General features: G+C 39.9%; 1 protein-coding gene across 4 annotated transcripts in view; it reads right to left on the bottom strand.

Moving 5' to 3' along the window:
- Nucleotides 1–20,621, bottom strand: part of LOC128253220 (probable chitinase 10) — a 128,841-nt gene that overhangs the window by 7,434 nt on the left and 100,786 nt on the right. For all 4 annotated transcript variants that reach the window (XM_052981451.1, XM_052981454.1, XM_052981452.1 and 1 more), the window contains 3 exons: nucleotides 13,767–14,046; nucleotides 12,266–13,696; nucleotides 12,012–12,207 (listed from right to left, as the gene is read on the bottom strand). In XM_052981451.1, the coding sequence (XP_052837411.1) occupies nucleotides 12,012–12,207; nucleotides 12,266–13,696; nucleotides 13,767–14,046 (1,907 nt within the window). The remainder of the gene's footprint in view (nucleotides 1–12,011; nucleotides 12,208–12,265; nucleotides 13,697–13,766; nucleotides 14,047–20,621) is intronic.

The following is a 20,621-nucleotide window of genomic DNA, read 5'->3' as shown; positions in this document are numbered from 1 at the left end:
ATTATTAATTAATCAAAACGAATTAAAAAAAAAAATTCAAAAATAAAAAAGTTAAATTTTTAATAAAAGAAGAATTTTTTTTAATATATTTATTGTTTTCATGGGAGCTGTATGATATAGTCGTCCGATTTTGATGAAATTTAAACCGTAATTCTGAATTACTTTATGTTGAAGAACTTAAAAAAAAATTGAAAAACAGCAATGTTATACATTTTTATCATTTATTTTTTCCATTGTTCCTATGGGAGCTATATGCTTTATATATGCTATATATATATATATATACTACCTGCAATAGAAAGGCAACTTTTTGTTAAGTTTCATGCAGATAGCTTTAAAACTGAGAGACTAGTTTGCGTAGAAACGGACGGACAGACGGACATGGCTAGATCGACTCTCCTAGTGATGGTGATCAAGAATATATATACTTTATAGGGTCGGAAACGTCTCCTTCCCTGCGTTGCAAACTTCTGACTGAAATTATAATACCCTCTGCAAGGGTATAAAAATACGTAGAATGCCAATGCTGCGTTCCTGGAGAAGATGCAATGTTATACATTTTTATCATTTATTTTTTCCATTGTTCCTATGGGAGCTATATGCTTTATATATGCTATATATATATATATATACTACCTGCAATAGAAAGGCAACTTTTTGTTAAGTTTCATGCAGATAGCTTTAAAACTGAGAGACTAGTTTGCGTAGAAACGGACGGACAGACGGACATGGCTAGATCGACTCTCCTAGTGATGGTGATCAAGAATATATATACTTTATAGGGTCGGAAACGTCTCCTTCCCTGCGTTGCAAACTTCTGACTGAAATTATAATACCCTCTGCAAGGGTATAAAAATACGTAGAATGCCAATGCTGCGTTCCTGGAGAAGATGCTTAACCTCCAGGGATTTGCAAACTAAACCGTACGATACTAAGCCCGTAATTAGTCATTGCAATGCGTCAACCCCAGCGAGGTAACGTGCTTAGACATCACGCTCTGTAGCATTTGCAATGTCAACAGCAGGTTTAAGGTCACGCTTTTAAATCCCGCTACGATCCACAGAAGAATTCTCCGTGTCCTTTGTCTCATGGTCACCAGCACATCTGGCACACTTTACTGGCACACACTGAAAATAGCCGAAATTTAATTCGAGAAAAGACGATCAGGGTAGGCATGACTATATGTGCTCGTCCATGATAATTTCAAATTTTTCAAAACGAAAATAGTTCAACGATAGAGAAAAAAAGAGACGACGTGTAAGAGCGCAAGCTATAAAAACAAAGTTAAAAAAGTGAGCAACGCTCGGCAACAGCACTAAGACCAACGTCGGCTCTCTTAAATCAGAAATAAAGCTTTCTTTTCTATAAGAGCGGATAAGCACCAAAAAAATCTGGAACACTGCAAGCGGACACGGAGCGAGCTAAATTTCTCTCTCCAGCATTATTATGCCCAAGCGGAAAAATACAAAATGAGCCATGGAGTGCCCAGTGCCCGTCCTCCGATCCGTACAACCTTTTGCTAATTCCAACAACTACCAGCACAATGACCTTATTGAGAACTGTGACACCGTCCCTAACAGCGACAGCAAATTTAACAACAACTCCGCGTCTGGTAACGTCAAAAATGCAAAAGGAGCGTTATTACAAACTGGAATCGATCGCTATGTGCAGTTGAAAAGTAAACTAAACTAAACTAAATAATGCATCGAAAGTAAACAAAACTTCTGAAATAACTACTCCAAGTAATACGCTGACAAAAAATAGGTTCTCGATTTTTATTGATGATGACGACGATGATGATATCGCCCACACACCTAAGTGCAAGCCATTAAGGCTGCCACATTTATATGTCCGCCAAAAAAATCGTGCAGAATTGGTTAAAAAATAACTGATCAAATTGGCGTAAGCAAATTTTACTTTACGTCCATTAAAAGTTCATAAAAATGAACAGGACCATCGAACAATGTCTTAATTCTTGGAAAACGGGAAAATAAATTACTACACCTACCAACTGAAAAGTTGCAAGGGACTACAAGTGGTAATTAAAGGAATCGAATCAACAGCTCCGATCGATGAGATAAAATCGGAACTTAAAGATAAAGCGGGACTTTGGCGCCAAAATGGCCATGAATATAATAAAAAGAAATAAAATTACCTAGCCAATGTTCAAGGTAGACCTGAAAAAAAATTAAACTTGAATAACTACTGCACCGCAGAATCACCATTGAGAAACCTCACAAACGGAACGGACCCGTCCTGTCCGCCATTTGCGTTGCCTGTAGGGGTGCACGTCCAACTGAGGCCTGCCTTGTAAATAAGGAGGAACATTCTGCCAAAAAATGTAGCAACTGTGGGGAAAACCAACTGCCAACTACAGAGGCTGCCGTGTGTATAAAGAGCTAAAATCACGCCTAACCCAACAAATAACTGCAGCTCAAAACCCGTTCAGCCGACAAAACATACCGTATATACCATCAACCGCGACGCCGGGAGTTTCTTTTGCTCAGGCTATAAGCTATAACAACGGGTCTTATGCCTCAGGGCCTAGGCCGACACCTTTACAACAACTTATACAAAAGCAACATATCCGCCGTATACTGTCCACCGCGCTTCTCCATTTCCGAAGCAGAATTTTTAAAATTGTCTGATCTACTAGGTGACTGCTTTATAGCTGCTGGTGACTATAACGCAAAACACACACACTGGGGATCACGACTCACCAATCTTAAATGAAGACAACTATACAACGCTATAATAACACGAAACAAGCTTAACTTTATCTCTCTAGGCAAGACTACATACTGGCCAACAGATCTTAAAAGAAGCCTGACTTGATTAATTTTTATTTATTTTAGAGCACTAATCAGATCAATCATCGGATCACTCTCAAATCATATTTCACCTCTATGACCATCCACAGCTTTCAGAACGCCCACACTTTCTAACTTCTAGTAAAACAGATTGGCTGAAATACAGAAAGTTAGTAAGCACCCACATTGGTGACAATCATTTCTGGTGAAGAAGACATCGACAGCTCAGTAGAAGCATTAGTGTCTGTTCTAGATTTATTAAAAATCTGGCTTTGGCGATAGTGGGAAGCTCATAGATCACCTGCCTCCAAGGAGCGGTTAAAGCTAGCCCACAACTATTATGTCAAGCCTTAGAAGATGAGAGAAATCGAGCTCAAGTATCCTTTATGTAGCGACACTCTCCAAACAGTAAACAATACCCACTGGTGAATGCTAAATCAGGCATATGCCCACCAATCGAGAGTGAATCACCTTTACATACACAAACAGGAGATTGGGCTCGCACCAACGAAGAGAGGGCAAATACATTTGACGTTCACCTAAAAAACGTCTTCACACCACTTTAACCAACAAATAGCTTTGTGCTTTCAGTAGCAATGACAAGAGTCATAAAATGTCAGAATAAAAAAAAGCGCCAGACTACGATTTAATCTCTCCTAAAATGATCATTGAATTGCCGAGCGGTGTAGTATATTTTCTCACCGTAATAATAAACAACATGACGAAATGGGGTTTAATCTTTAGAAATGGAAGAAGTCTGTCATCACAATTATCCACAAATCCCGAAAGGACAAGACACAGACATCGTCATATAGGCCAATCAGCCTTCCGCCGTGTATATCAGAGATATTTGAAAAGCTGGTTTTGCACCGTATGTGCTTTTGGAAAAATGGCTAGCAGACTAGCGCATACACCTGCAAACACAGAAGCTTTACTTTCAACAGATAAACTTGCTCTTCACTATCTTTGAACAATATCGATATTCCACAAACTACTGAAGTAACATACCTTGAAGTCCACTTGAATAGACGGCTTACTGGGCGTAAGCACATCGAAGCTAAAAGAAATCTACTCAAATTTAAAGCTGGGAGTCTACATTGTCTAATAAACGCTATAACCGTCGGAGCTGTATTGTTCCGACATATGTACTATCAAAGGAAAACATCTTGACGAGGAGAGAATAAAGTGACGATCATACCTTCAACTCCACAAAATTCGGACGATTTTTACAAAAAAAAAATATTATTGTTTTTATTAAATGAGTTTATTCTCAGTAAGAATAAGAATATCAATAATCATTACAAAGCAGTTAGCTAAAAACCATAGTTAGATGGTTCTAATTTCTGTGCATGCAGAAATATTATGTCTTAAAGCTTAGTAGCTGCTTGAAGCTTTCCCAAAGATGTCTTCCTTGCAGGTACATAGTATCAAAGTTGAATCGGACGACAGCATCATACAGCTCCCAACTTCGTTATTATACACGTTACTCGTAGAGTAAAAGGGTATATTGTATTCGTTGAAAAGTATGTAAAAGGTAGATGGAAACGTTTTCGACCCTATCCATTGCCCAGTCGATCTAGCCTTGTTCGTCTGTCTGTGCGTCTGTATGAACATCGAGATCTCGAAAACTATAAAAACTAGACATTTGGCATGCAGATTCTAGTATTTCCTACGCAGGGCAAGTTTATTTCAAAATGGAGTCACGCCGACTCGCGAAACACTAAACACGTCTGTCACGTCACTCTCATCAATCATTAATTGCATTCGGTCGCGTGTAGACGTGTTTTCTTAACGCTCCGGAAAAACAATAAGTCACTGAGTCGTAAACGTTCGGAAAAATTTATAAACGCGTGGTTTTGCGATTCGCGATGCTAATTCGCATATCGTAAACTAAAGTTTTAGTTAATTAATTAATTAATATTACGCTCTATCAATAAATGAGTAAGAACGTGGATCAGCGCACTCAACGCCAAAAACAGCAAGACGAAGCCCGTGAAAAAATTCAGAGTGAGCAAGACAAACGTCGTCTCTCTTTGGCCCGACACAATGCTTATTTCTCGTTCACGAGTAATACTCTAGAACCGAAAGTGCAAGAAAGTGCAAGTTTACTGACCGCCGAAAACCAGAGAGCTAGTTCTTGCTCTCCCGCCCTGCTTTTCACCGCACAAACAACATGGTGTGAGCAATGCAAAACTCCTACCGAGCTTCTGCCACCTAGTGCAACAACAACAGCAACTACTACGTCAACTACAACGGTCTCTGTCGCCAACAATGCAATAACGACTCCACTCTCTTCTTCTGCAGCGGCTAAAGCAACAACACAACCAAGTGCAAAAATCGGGTCAAACGGCAAAAACAAAGCTACGGTAGGAAAAATTACAATTCCGCAAGCGGGTTCGGCCACGCAGACAGGCATGGATCGCTATATTAATATTTCCAAGCGCAAGCTAACCCCCCCAAAAAAATCTGACGGCAATATGCCCAAAATAAACCGTACCAACAAAGGCACTGAAAATCTCGGGCCATTAAATGAAAATAGATTTTCCATTCTGGCGGAGCCTGAAACAGAGTACGAAGAATTAGCCCCAAAGAAACTAAAGCCCCCACCTATCTTTATTCGGGAGAAGATCTCTAACGTCCTAGTAAATAAAATAGTTGAGCTTGTCGGGAAGGATAACTTTCATGTTATTCCGCTTATGAAAGGGAACATAAGCGAAACCAAACTTCAAACCAAAACCGAAGATGATTTCCGAGTAGTGTCGAGGTACCTAAACAATGCCAAAAAGAATTATTACACGTACCAGCTGAAAAGTTGCAAGGGCTTACAAGTTGTCCTCAAGGGAATAGAACCCGATGTGACCCCCTCTGAAATTATAGAGGCTTTAAAAGAAAACGGTTTTTGCGCCAAAAATGTTATAAACATTATGAACAAAAACAAGAAGCCGCAACCCCTTTTCAAGGTCGAGCTGGAGCCAGACAGCAGAACTTTGAAAAAAAACGCAGTGCACCCGATCTACAAGTTGCAGTACCTTCTGCACCGTAGGATCACAGTTGAAGAGCCGCACAAACGGAACGGGCCAGTGCAATGTACAAACTGCCAGGAATACGGACACACCAGGGCTTACTGCACCCTCAGGTCAGTTTGTGTAGCTTGTGGTAACTGCCACGGCTCCGAACCCTGCCCTGCCAACAAGGGAGACTCTCTCACTAGAAAGTGTGTAAACTGCCAAGGAAACCACACAGCAAACTACAGAGGCTGTCCAGTCTACAAGGAGATGAAAAGTCGGATGCAAAGAGCGACAACGGCACGCCAGAACATTTACATGAAATCACAAACGACACCCGAAGTTTTCTTCGCAAAAGCAGCCAGGTCATCATTTGGCCCTTCAATTACCACCAACAGCATTTCCTACGCCAGTGCTCTAAGATCAGGCACAGCTCACATAGAGCCGAAAACTGATAACATACAGCAGGCCATGGGACAGCCACAAAGTAACATGGAAACTATGATGATAACTTTGCAACAAAATATGATGGAATTTATGTCCTTCATGAAAACCACCATGCAAACTCTAATGCAAAACCAAAATATCTTGTTACAAATGCTTGCAGCTCAGCAGTCCAAATAAATTATGCCTAGCCTCCGAATAACTCTGTGGAACGCCAATGGTGTTTCACGGCATATACCTGAAATAACTAAATTTCTGAACGAAAATCACATCGACGTTATGTTGCTGGCAGAAACGCATCTCACCAGCAAATATAACTTTCAAATACGAGGATACACGTTCTACAGCACATGGCGGAGCCGGCATCTTAATAAGAGACCGTATCAAACACCACTTTTACCAACGGTTTGCAAAAAATTATCTGCAAGCTACATCGATAAAATTACAGTTTGGCACCAGCAACGATGCCATTGCCGCTGTCTACTGCCCACCCCGCTTTACAGTCTCAGAAGACCAATTCATGGACTTTTACAATTCACTTGGAGAGCGATTCATAGCAGCAGGTGATTACAACGCCAAGCACACACACTGGGGATCCCGCCTTGTTACCCCCAAAGGAAGGCAACTATATAGTGCACTCATCAAAACATGCAACAAACTGGACTACGTTTCACCAGGCAGTCCTACATACTGGCCAACAGATCCTAGAAAACTACCTGATTTAATTGATTTTGCTGTGACAAAAATATTTCCCGCAATCTAATATCTGCAAAATCGCTTTTGGATCTATCATCGGACCACTCACCACTGCTAAGAACTCTTCTTCAAAGCCCGGAATTAATCGAGCACCCTTGCAGGCTGACGTCGCATCGAACCAACTGGCTGAAGTTCAAAAAGTACGTAAGTTCCCACATCGAACTAACTCCACAGCTCAACTTCAAGGAGGACATCGACTGCTATGCCAATGCACTGGAGTCTGTACTCGTCGCAGCAGCCAAAGTCTCTACACCGCAAGAGAGGGATGGGCACACACACCAACACAAAACTAACCTTGAAATCGAACAGCTTGTTTTGGAGAAAAGACGTTTGAGGCGTGCTTGGCAAACCAGCAGATCGCCATCCTCAAAACATAGTCTTAAGGAAGCTGGTCGCAGACTTACCAGGGCTCTAAGGCACGAAGAAGAAAAAGCACAACGCCAGTACATTGAGAAACTTTCACCCACCAGCACCAAGCACCAGCCCACCCAAATCTAAATGCGCCGGCCGAAACAGTAATTCCCGTAAGAGACTCTTCAGGCAGCTGGGCCAGAAGCGACAAAGACAGAGCCTGTACAATTGCTTTACACCTTCGAAATGTCTTTCAGCCAAACCCTGCAAATAATTCATTCACACTACCGTCGCCGCCAATTCGAGGTGGAACTGAGACGGCGCCAATTCTGTTCTAAACAAACGAAGTTGCAAAAGTCATCAGCGAGCGATTAAAAACAAAAAAGGCCCCAGGTGGTGATCTAATAACTCCTAAGATGCTAATTGAACTCCCAAACTGTGCAGTTGAGGTAATTTGTAAACTATTTAACGGGATTACACGACTTGGCTACTTCCCAAAAAAATGGAAAAAGTCGGTAATCATAATGATCCCAAAGCCAGGAAAAGATCACACAATACCTGCCTCATATAGACCGATAAGTTTACTCTCGTGTCTGTCAAAACTGTTCGAAAAATGCCTTTTGACACTCATAATCCCATATCTGGAAGAGCACAACATTATTCCGGCGCACCAATTTGGCTTTCGAGAAAGCCATGGAACAATAGAGCAAGTTAACAGATTAACAACAGAAATACGAACAGCATTCGAGTCTCGGGAATACTGCAGTGCGGTATTCCTTGACGTTGCGCAGGCTTTCGACCGAGTCTGGCTCGATGGCCTTATGCATAAAATCAGAACGTTACTACCGGAAAACACTCACAGGATACTTGAATCGTACCTTTACAACAGAGCCTTCGCCGTGAGATGCAACACTACAATATCCGACGATTACACGATAGAGGCTGGAGTTCCTCAAGGTAGCGCCCTTGGTCCAACTCTATTTCTCCTTTACACCGCAGATATTCCCACGAACGAGCGGCTAACTACTTCTACATTCGCAGACGATACCGCGATCTTAAGTCGGTCCAAATGCCCAATTCAGGCAACAGCACAACTAGCTGATCATCTCGTTGTAGTGGAGAGGTGGTTATCAGACTGGCGTATAAAAATAAATGCGCAAAAGTGTAAACACATAACGTTTACTCTTAACAGACAAACGTGTCCCCCGCTAACTCTGAATAACACGCCACTTCCACAAGCTGACGATGTAACGTACCTTGGCGTCCACCTTGACAGAAGACTTACATGGCGGAGACATATCGAAGCTAAGAAAATTCATCTAAAACTAAAATCCAATAACCTCCATTGGCTCATAAACGCTCGCTCCCCCCTCTGCCTGGACTTCAAGGTTCTGCTCTACAATTCAACGCTTAAGCCAGTCTGGACTTACGGCTCCCAATTGTGGGGAAACGCGAGCAGCAGTAACATCGACATTATCCAGCGAGCACAATCAAAAATCCTGAGAACTATCACTGGGGCACCTTGGTATGTTCGGAACGACAACATCCACAGAGATCTGGGCATTCTACCCGTAAAAGATGAAATTTCAAAACAAAAGGCGTCCTACCACACCAAGCTAACTTCTCATCCAAACCAGCTCGCCAGGGGCCTAGCCAGGGTTTCCAACCGGACCCGATTGCAACGAAATGACCTTCCAGCTCAGCAATAGTTATTAGAGCCCTTACATCCCGCGTCAGTCAACTTGACTGTCAGATATAGCTTTTTAATTTAAGATTTTATATACTTATTGTTAGTCTCAATTCAGAGAAGATTCAATAAATAAAATGGATAAGTAAAAAAAAAAAAAAAAAAAACGTCACTCTGATACACGTTTGACCGTGCATTCTATTATTTTAGAAGTTAGAAGTTCTGCCGCCATTCTACCGTCCCTCTGCTTAGCCACTGATCCGCCACTGCTCTGCCGGTGGTAGCAGATGTGACAGAGAGAGAGAACGACAGAACTTTAAGCGGGGGGTGGGAATGCTTCACGCTCTTAGCTTCTAGTGTTGGCGCCATCAGTCGCGCCATTTAGACTCCCGATTTTTAAAATGCCAAACGATACTGCCGCGCATGTATAAGACAAGAAGAGGAGTTAAAATTTTATACACCTGAAATGTCTTAAGTTTTGAGAAATAAAACTAACTAAGTTGGATTTTGCAATTGCAAGAATACTAAAAGGGCTATACCAAAGTAACTATTTTAAAAATCGCTTCATCCAATGTCGACAATTTTAAAAATATCCTGAGAAACAGTAAAATGCGTATCTAACATTTTTTTTGTTAATAAATTTAATAAAAATATAGGGGATAATTTATCAGATTTAGTGATTAATAATAATTATTTTTACTATAATTATTAATATATATATATATATATATATATATATATATATATCGTAAGGGTGAATTCGTATGACACCTATGACTCCGACGTATATATATTTGTAACGTCATAGGTGTCATAAGTTTGCTTAGCTTGCTTTCGAAGTTCGTATCGATCGTTGTTAATAAGTTGAATCATTTTTCATCTAACATCTGCCGAATCTGGTTGTCGGATTTTATACGCATTTCGGTGTCCGTAAGTAACTCAATAGGCATAGTTTTTCTGCTAAGGCAATACGTTGAGTTAATGACTTGCTGCACATAACTGACAAACTTATACCAATTAGGAGGATCAACCTCTCGACCTGGCCATTAGCACGAGAAAGGCCCGTTGTGATGAGATGTTGTTTAATGCCTTCTCTATTGCAATACAGTTTAAATTCCTCCGACGTGAACAAAGATCTTTTGTTTGATTGATGCACTGCTTAAATTTTCGTGCTGTGGCATTGTTCGTTCTATCCACTGTCGACTTCAGATTCATTACCTTTGATTTCCTCTTAATCGGTTTTCCCTATTAAAATCTGAATCGGCCAATAAATACCTATTGTTAAGTTGCAAAAAATATGTTTCGTAATGTCGATTTTGAAACATAACTTTCGTGGGGAAGTCGAAGAAAATTGCAAATTACTGCGAGATCCATATCGAACATATAGTCAGCAATGTAATTAGTTTTCAATGAATGTATATAGTCCGTTAGGTTCTTCCTATTCCTATCCCCCAAATTATGTGGGACTTGTCCCACCTGATGCATTTAGTATCATTGATTGAATGTTGGTAATATTGGTAATATAGTAACACGGTTTGATGGCAAATAACTTTTTAAGTCCTCGCCGGCCAACGTCGTCGTTGCGAAATCTTCATCAATCTCTCTTGTCGTTCTTGGCAGGCTTGATACGCCATTTGTCCGTATCTTCTGAAGGGGAGCCAGTTAATCTGCGTTGCCAGATCACACCCACATAAATTATATTTTTTAAAGATTGTAGGTCATTGAATTGAATTGAATTTTTCTTTTTTAGCCACTTTTTCGAGCGCAATCATGTTAGCAGTTGGAGTTTTTGAGTTTTGCAGACACCCCATAGTCCCGTTGTTTCTTAATCTTTAAAAAAAGCAAGAAATTTCAAAACATTCTATCAAGTCCTTTCTCTAAAAAATTCCAAATATTGCCTATTTTTCGAGGGTTATACTGGTATATAGTCAATATTTTAAAATCCATTACATTTGACCTTATGCATGATATCTTCAAAGGCGTATGACCCATTGACGTTTACAATAGTTTAGCTTCTTTTAATCATAAATATATATAGGAACAATTAATTATTTTTTATTTCATAAACCCTTGCTGAGGGAAATATAAAAATTGGTCAAAAGTTTCGTAACGCAGTTTAAAAATTTTTTCGACTCTTTAAAGTATATATATATTTGTGACCAGCAAGAGTAGTCGACAGAGTCTTCATAACCCTATAACTTCTAAAAAAAAGCTCGATTTTTAAAGTCTATCGGTAGATATGACTAAAACACACACACAGAGTAAAATAACTTAGGTCTAACAAATCTCAGAGCGACGTGAAAGACGCGATAAGTGTTTAGCAAATTGGGGGCGTAAGAGTGGGCGTGAAAAAAACCTGCATTCAAAATCCCAAATGTCTAGCTTTTGTAGTTTCCGAGATCTGGACGTTCATACAGACGGACATGGCTAGATCGACTCGGCAATTGTTCCTGATCAAGAATATATATACTTTATATTGTCGCAAACGCTTCTTTTACCTGTTACATACTTTTTGACGAGTTACTCTACGAGTAACGGGTATAAAAATGGAAAACAAAAATTGCATTGCAAAACCCTAAAAATATTTCTGATCTATCCTTCAATCAAGTATTAGGATGCATTCAATCAAACCATTTTATGTCTCATAAAAAAGTTATTCCGCCTTAGATCACAAGTATTTGTAGATTTGTGTAATATTTGCGTCCAATTTTTACTTTCAATTTTAAGTTTGTCAAGTTCTACAATTAAAATTTAGGTTATCGATGGTCTATATAAATCCTTTAATCCTATTCCCTGAGATTTGATCAAAATCGGTTGACTTTCCAAATAAATTTTTTATATGTAAAGATTTTCTATGTTAAAAACTCTGGTTGATCGGTCGACTATATCCTTAAGTCGCTAAAGGAACGTCTTCGTTCTTTTAATAAGTTTGTCTAAAAAAATCCAAATTAAACATACCTTTTCTCAACCTGCACTCCATGCTCGCAGATATAATATTTATTGCAGTCACGTTCGTGGGGCAAGTAGTTTTTTCCGTCACATTTGAAAGTAATGTCAGTCTGGCTAGAGTTCTTTAAAGATTCCTTCTGTGATGTTGGAGCAGGGGTTTGGTACGCGTTGATAGTGGGCATGACTGACGGCTTTAAACTTGCAACTAAGGGATTGGTAGGAATTAGGTATTAAAATGCGGAACATTTTTAGAAAGTACTTACTCATTGTGTTCTCACTTTTTTCAAGTAAGCACTTTGGATGTGGACCCCCGAAATTTCTCAGAACACGATTTATTGTCTTGAGCAAGGGATAAGACTCACATCCACACTTATTTTTAAAGTCGTCCAGATCAAGAGCCCAGATCATAGCTCCGCCAAGACCCATTGCCTTGATGTACTCACTTTTATGTCGAATCATGGGTGCATCGTCAAAGGAGACCCACTGATCTCCCATATAAGCGAATGGTCCCATCCGACCCCTGGCATCCCTCACTACGTTCCATCTGCGCTGGCGGATATACAAGCAGATTTCATAGTACGCTAAAAACCCTCTTGCCCTTGTGGCCTCACCCGCCTCACCGCCACCGTTGGTGGGCGCGTTTAGCTGATGCTCATTGATCTCAGACAGCGAGAAGGACTGACCATACATGGGCAATCCCATTACCAACTTCCGACGGTCAGCTCCCTTTGATATCCAGTAGTTTATGGAAAAATTTGCGTTAAAGTAATCCGTTCCTTCGGGGTGGTCGTACATGGGCGCTACGTGACCAGTCTGCTTGTCCCACTGCCCGTGGTAGTCGTAGGCCATCACTGAGATCCAGTCAAAATAGCGGGATAGCTCAGGAATATCGTATCCGGCATCAATTATCTTTTTGTTGGGGGACACTGCAGCCGAGAGTATTAAGCCCTTCGGCCGGAAGGACTGCGACAGCTCCCTCACCAGGGCTGTGAATCCTTTCTTTTCGTCGAGCGTACCTTTTTTACAGTCCACCTGCCAGCACACCGGGTACTCCCAGTCTAGGTCCAGGCCGTCAAAATTATACCGCTCGATGAAGTCCAGCACGTGGCGGATGAAACGTCCTCGTGCCTTTGCGTTTCTTACCAGTCGGGCATATTTATCGCCAGCCGAGTCGTTCCAACCGCCAATGGCTACAGTTACTTTAGTGCCCCTCTGGCGGTAGGCCACAACGCGTTCATAGAATTTGTTGTCTAGATCCGCCCAGGAGTCATGAGGCTGTATTGTCAGGTTTTCCCGGTTCAGTACAGCGAAGCCGTACACTATGTGAGTACAGAGATCTGCGTCAATATGTTCTGGCAGGAACTTTCCACCGCCTTGGCGGTACCACGCCCAGTTTGTGAAGTAGCAGATGACCTTAAATTTCATGGACACACTAGGCCCAGGGATCGGGCCGTTGGAATCCATTTCAACGTATTCCTCCACATTCGGGTACACTTCGTTTTCTTGTAAAATTTCCGTGGATTCCCCCTCAATACTAGCCTCTGTCTCAGCATCAAGAGGCTGCATTGAAAGAGCTTCATGCACGCTATCTGTTTCTCCGGCTGTTTCTTCCGGTTTTCCACCGAATTCGCTTTCAGCCGAAGAGGTTCCAGCTTCTTCCGAAATAGATTGATCCGCCACAGACTCTGGATCAGCTAAGACAGCCACAGTATTAAGTTGAATGGTCATAAAGGGTGCCAAAGTGGTACAACTATTGTAACTTACGCGTGGGTTGGAATAAACTTGGTGGATCCTTAAGCACAGCGTGTATCTCCTGTAGCAAGGGATACACGCCCTTTCCACACTGATTGCGGAAGTCATCGAGGTCGAGCGCCCAAACCATGCCTCCGCCTAGGTCCAATGATCTCACCAATTGGGCCTTTTTCCGAATCATGGCTGGATCGTCGTAGGATACCCACTGTGTTCCTTTGCGAGCATACGGACCCATGCGGCCAAGTTCATCCTGGACTACTTCCCATCCCTGGTGGTTAACCCGGTCGCAAATCTGTTTGAAAAAATAAATAATTATTATTATATATATGCATTTCGTGTTAAAAGACAGATAAGGCAGTTACCTTAAATTTAAAAAAATAGCTGCTTGAATGGTGAAATGAGTAATTTGTTTGGAAACCTTAAAACTATTACCCAAAATTTAAGAAATGCTGCTTTTATGTTAAACACTGATTAATTTTACGGCAAGGGATATCTTTCTCGACCTTTTTTCCTTGCAACAACCGTTGATTGCCATTTTAGACTACTTTCCAATTCTTACTTGTGTTCGCATATGATATATGCGTTGTTAAGGTGAATTTCGTTGGATGTTATTTAATCAATTTCTGATTGAAAACTAGAACGGACCTATATATATTTATACTTTCATGCGAACAATAAATATAAATAAGCTGAAAGTTTTCCATTCCCAAATATGCAATTAAATTTTTGCTGCCTATCTTATTAGAGTCTTAGAGTGGTACACAAGATAAATGTAAGGCGTAAGTTTAAGTATTTTTTCGAACAATTTAAATACGCGCTGCCAGATTACACTACGCAACCGATCTTGGTTGGGGCTCAAAAGATAAATATCGGAGACTTCGATAAATAGACATATCAGCTTAAGTTAGGGTTTAAAGTAATGACAAAATTCGAAGGGACTTAAGTTTCTGGAGGAAAAAGTGGTCAGTTCTAAGATACCTTCACTCTACTAACAAAATGGAACTATTAGATACCCAAAATCGACTATTAGATACCCTTTATAAATTTCAAAAAAAGGAAGTGCAATACAGTCAAGCTACCCGACTATAATAAGCCCGTTGCTCATATAACAAATGTCAAACTAAATCTTTCCCCACAATCACACTGCATGCATCAACACCACCCCATTGACGCGATGAGCGCCAAATAAAGATCAGTTCCTAACGAAATACTGTTGTGTTGAACGTTGAACGGAGCGGTACGTGCATCACCCAAGACAAGCGATATACGCTGCCTACATATGGTCCTTTGAGCATAAGATATTCTTTGCTCATGTAGACTGCCAAGACGATCGGTATACTTTACGGTATCCACAATAGAAAGATTAGGGAAAAATAACTAAAACGACGATTTCAACCTAAGACTGCTGCGAGGCACAGGAAAGGCGGTCGACGTGAGAAGACCAGGATCAAGCGACAGACTCAGGCTTTTTAAGGAGGCAACTGCGGACACTTAAATACGGAGCTGCAACGGCGTGGGAAATCCACTCAATAAGGAGCAAGTATCGGACCTCGGTTAAAATTGTAGCGACAGCGGAGACTTGTAACTGCAGCGTAGCTACATCAACGTGGGATGTCCACGAACAAATAGAAATCAAGTGTCGGACCGCGGCTTACATATCGGTAAGCGACGGCGTAGGCTTGAAAATTATCTAAAACGGCATGTGAGGTCCACAGGTAATAAAAATTAAGAGTCGAACCACGGCTAATAGGATAGCGCCAGTGATGGCTTGGTACTAGAGAAAAAAAAAAAAACATGGAATAATTTCATCAAAAATTTAACCGAGTATTGGAAAAACCACAAGATTTTTGGGAAGCAGCAGCGAAGAAAAGTGCTGGGTCACAACCCTTGACAATCGAGGAATACAAGGCCCGACAATGCCCTAACCAACTCAGGACAAGAATAAAAAACCAAAAGACCTGGAAAAAAGAAGCAGCATAGGCGGAAAATTAAAGAATTATATAGGCTTATTACGCTATCAACAGGGGAATATAAAAAACAATTATTTAAAGAATTAGAAATTTTAAGAAATAAATCCTCTTATAAATGAAGACAAATTAAAATCAAATGGTACACACAAGAGAAACACTTAATGCTCTAGCGGACCTGAGTGCCGCACACCTACTAGAAAATTTGTTGATTGTAGTTACTGCGACCATAGCGACGAAAACTGATGTCTTTCCTTGGAGTGATTCAACAATTGCGTTGAGTTCGATACAAAATTGGAGAAATAATACGATCAAAAGTAGAACAAATCAAGCAACAGACACCAACGACTGCATGGAAACACATAGGGTGAAAGGGAAATCCTGCTGATTTAGGAACGAGAGGTATAAAATTAGACAAGCTTGGAAACTCTGAACTCTGGTTGAAAGGACCGAAGTGGCTTAAAAAAGAAAAGAAAGACTGGCCCTTGGAAAAGGAGGAAACAGTACTATAAACTTTAAGCACGGTAAAGCAAGAAAATGTTCTGCATGAATTGAAAATAAACACAGCCATATGGGAAAATTGATTAAAGTAATGGCTTATGTACTGAGATTCTTAAGTCGATTTTAAAAAGAAATCTTGGCAGGATCAAATAATTTATCAGATGAATTGGAACGAGCAAAAATGAAAATATTTAAACTACATCAGATTAAAGAATTTCCGGAAAAATTAAGAGGAAAAAATGAGATAGACTCCAAGAGTAAATTAACACCCTTACATCCAATTTTGGATAATAATGAAATTTTAAGAGACGGAGGCAGACTACAATTTTCGGAGCTAAATTTTAATAAAAACATCCAATTATAATAAACAAGTAACATCTGTCTAAGCTCTTAATTGAAAAAACACCTTTAAGCACAAGGCATGGAGGCAATCGGATATTAGAAGCACGGATCCGAAAAAAAGTTATGGGTAATGGGTCTAAAAAATACATTTAAAACCGTCTTGCATCATTGTGTACGGTGCACCAGACTTAGACAGCAATGTGCACAGCAATTAATGGGGCAGATATCGGAACACAACCGTTTACGCATTCAGGAGAAGACTACGCCAGACCAGAAAAATCGTACATAGGATCGCCGTTTTTGTATGTATGAGCACAAAGGCGGTTTACTTAGAAGCTTTAAAAGATCTTACTACTGAAGCTTTTTTGGCAGCATAAAAAATTATGATCCAGACATATATATTCTGACAATGGTACTAACTTTGTTGGCGCAGATAGAAAATTAAACGAGAATCTTATAGAAGCAATTAATCGAAACTGTATAAATCCGACCCTAACGGATGAACGCATACAATGACATTATATTCTCCCGGCAAGTCCTCACTTTGGAGGAATTTGGGAACATCATTTAAAACTAGTCATAGGAGACAGCACACTTACTTACAAGGAAATGAGCACATTATTAGCTCAAATTGAAGCCATATTGAACTCCAGACCGTTGTATCCGATTGATGATGGAAACCGTCTTAAAGAGATTTTGAAACTAGCTTATTTTCTAATTAGAAAACCAACACTTGATACACCAGAAGATACAATGGAAAAATCCCCTCTCGATAGATGGACGCTTTTAACAGAATAGGAAGGACGAAAATCTCGTTACGCTTCAGAAAGACCGAAATGGGAAGGTTAAAAAATTAATTTTGAAAAAAGGGCAAGTCGTACTTATAAAAAATAAAAATACAAGTCCAACTAAATGGACGCTTAGAAGGATATCAATAACTCATCCTGGAGCCGATGGAATAGTTAGAGTCGTTTCCGTAAAAACTTAAAGTGGAGTTATTAAGAGAGCAATAGTAAAATTATGTCCACTAGAAACAGATCAAAAGGTAGATTGGAAGAGGCCCAACAACAAATCATCAGCTTTAATATATTGTATTTTAATGTTATCTCCCCTTATTAGCGGGATAAATATGCAACCATTGGAAAAAAATTCGATGATATACCTGGACACTATTGGACTGATGGACATAGTAATGGAATTGAATTATACATTACAATTTGGAGCCATACCATACCGAGTTAAGACAGATAGATAATCTGGGAGCTAGCAATGAATTGCAAGGCTTTAATTTTATCCAAATAATGGTACGCAATTTTAATAAAAGAAAATAATTAATCAACTTAAGGGAAATAACGAGTTGATATTTAAAACAAAAAGGCAGAAAAGAGAACCGTTTGAGTTTGCTGGAACTATACACCATATATTATTTGGAACCATAGATGCTAAAGACAGAAATTTAATTGAAGCAAATATACAAAACTTCTTCGATAATCAACAAGATCTGCAACATATGTATATGAAACAAACATCCTTAAAAGATTCTACGTTAAATATAATAACAAAACATCAAAGGAAATAAACGAACAGTTCAAAGCGATGGAAGACGAGATAATGAGGATGCACAAGGAAATACATGAAAATCAATATGCCAATCGGATGGCGCTAGCATATCAAACGATGCTGTTTCAAATTACACAATTACAAGAAATTTGTTACAAAATTCAAGGATCAATTACAAATTTATTAATTGATCTCAATCACGGTCGGGTAGGCCCCAATTGTTAAAGCCCCCACAAATAAAAGGGAAAATTGCCCTAATTAAGGAAAAACTACCACCGCTACCTGGATCAGCAACTGGAACCGACATAAAGGAGATATACAATTTAATGAAAGCCCAAGCGTTCGTTTTCGATGAGAATTTCGTCATACACGCAGAAATATCGTTGTTCGATCAGGAAGCATCAACAGTATATAGAATGATAGCACAACCATTCGTTCCGAAATTAAAAGCTGACTTGTTAATATACAATTCCTGCGAGCTATTGGCACTTAAGCAATGTCGGATCCCAATATGTGAATTCCAGGAGAATCGTGCGATAACATGTGGGTAGAATTATCTACTTCAAATTCTTGGCTGTATAAGGTTTTCAACGACCCGGTGTTAGAATGGACATGTGGAAACCATCGAAGCCAGGTCGCGTAATTTCAAGACCAAGGAGTACTAAGACGGCGCAGCGGATGTTCAGCCCGCAATAGACAACACCTTTTAGCAGCTGCGCACCAAATAATCACAGAAGGCAGCATATAGGAACCGGAGGCACCACTTATTACAGTAGCATTTAATATTAAGAAAGAAAAAATACAACCAATGGCATCAAGGCTCATAAATAGTACATATGATATAATTAACATCAAAAAGCACCTAGAAAAACTAAAAAACTGAATACATTAAATTAAGAGGAATTAATATCCATACTGGTAGTAGGCAATTGGCTCTAAAAATTATAACAACAACAATAATAGTGACCAGCTGACTTCTAGCCTGACTTCTAGAAGCGAAGTTGTCTGCCCAAAACATTGCAATCAGCTTTTGCGATGTGCGTATGCATGGTGTGCCAAATGTGGACGGGGAAAACATACAAGCTCTCACAAGCTGTGCTTTAATCTTCAGCTGACTCCGCCGCCACGTGTGCGAGACATTTTTCGTAAATCACAAAGCACGTCTACCCGGTGTTTATTATCAAATTTGAAAACGTCCGGGAGATGTGATATCTTCTTTACAAAAATTGGGTTGTACCGGCGCGAGAGAAGCTTGAAGCTTTTGGGTTTCGGATCGACGCTGAAGTATACATGAATGAGCAGCTCTCTAAAGAGAACTACAATGATAGCTTTCGCTCTTAATTACTTTGAATTCACTCTATTCGAATCTCTAGTTAAGATATCTTTATTATTATTGAATATTAAATTTTTTTGTTCCATGAAAACAATTTTAAAAATTCTAAAAATTGAGCTTAACCCTAATAAGGCTTAAATATCAAAATGTCGGGTGAAACAGATGGTTTCATAACTGATAGGTTGATTAAAATAATAAGCAATTTCCAAAAAGGTTTAAAAGCTGTATATCAATGCACATAGCTTATTACGAAAAAGGTATGAGTTTAGGTGAATTTTTATTGAGTCAAATGTGGACAGTAGCGTAGATAGGGATGGGGGGGGGGGGGGGGGGGGGGAACAGGGGGATCAATCTCCCCCTTGGGTCTGAAATTTATAAGATTATATAATCTCAAAATTGAAAAAGAAAAACATTTTTACGCGATGACTGTGCAGTACAGCATATTAAAGTTTCGGATGCCCGAGTTATGTTATTAACCGACTAATTCTTCCTGGAATCTTTTAGCTTGCCAGCGGTCGCTGCGTTTCCCAGGATTTACGCAGTTTTGGCGTCTGCCTGCCGGTTTGTTGTTCATCAGGAGGGTTCGTGGAAAATATGATAACTCCAGCGCTTCTAACGGACCGACCAATCATGCGACCTCCAAGTGATACCTCAGTCAGTCACAGTGCCTCTCAGTTTACTGCGTGCTGCGGCGCTGCATCAGCTGCATATAATAGTTTCGAGCTGTTTCGAGTATGCATTTCGTTTATATTCTATTAAAATGAAGCGATTTTTAGTACCTGTAAAACCATTTTGCAAACCTCCAAAAACTGAAGACAATGAAGAAGCGCAATCATCTGTCGAAACAGCCGTGAAAAAACCTCGGTATGCTGCATCGGGTAGTGAAAATACGGGAGATCAAAGCTCATGTAGTGAAGGCAACAAAAACGTTAAACAACATAACCCTCATCCGCCTTATCGGAACGTAAATTAACACTTAGTGAATCTCAGAGGACCTATTAACAAATGCTTGGGAAAAAATTACTTTTTTCCATTGCTGCAAAAATTCGAAAATCGAAAATTAAAATTTTGTTACAAATGGTTTGATGAATTTTCCTGGTTTGCTTACTCAGAATTGCATCATGGTGAATTTTGTGTTCCGTGTGTAGCATTTGCTGTAAGCGG

The sequence above is a fragment of the Drosophila gunungcola genome (genome assembly GCF_025200985.1).
Source record: "Drosophila gunungcola strain Sukarami chromosome 2L unlocalized genomic scaffold, Dgunungcola_SK_2 000007F, whole genome shotgun sequence".
NCBI classification, from domain to species: Eukaryota; Metazoa; Arthropoda; class Insecta; order Diptera; family Drosophilidae; genus Drosophila; species Drosophila gunungcola.
This window is presented reverse-complemented; position numbering and strand designations above follow the sequence as displayed.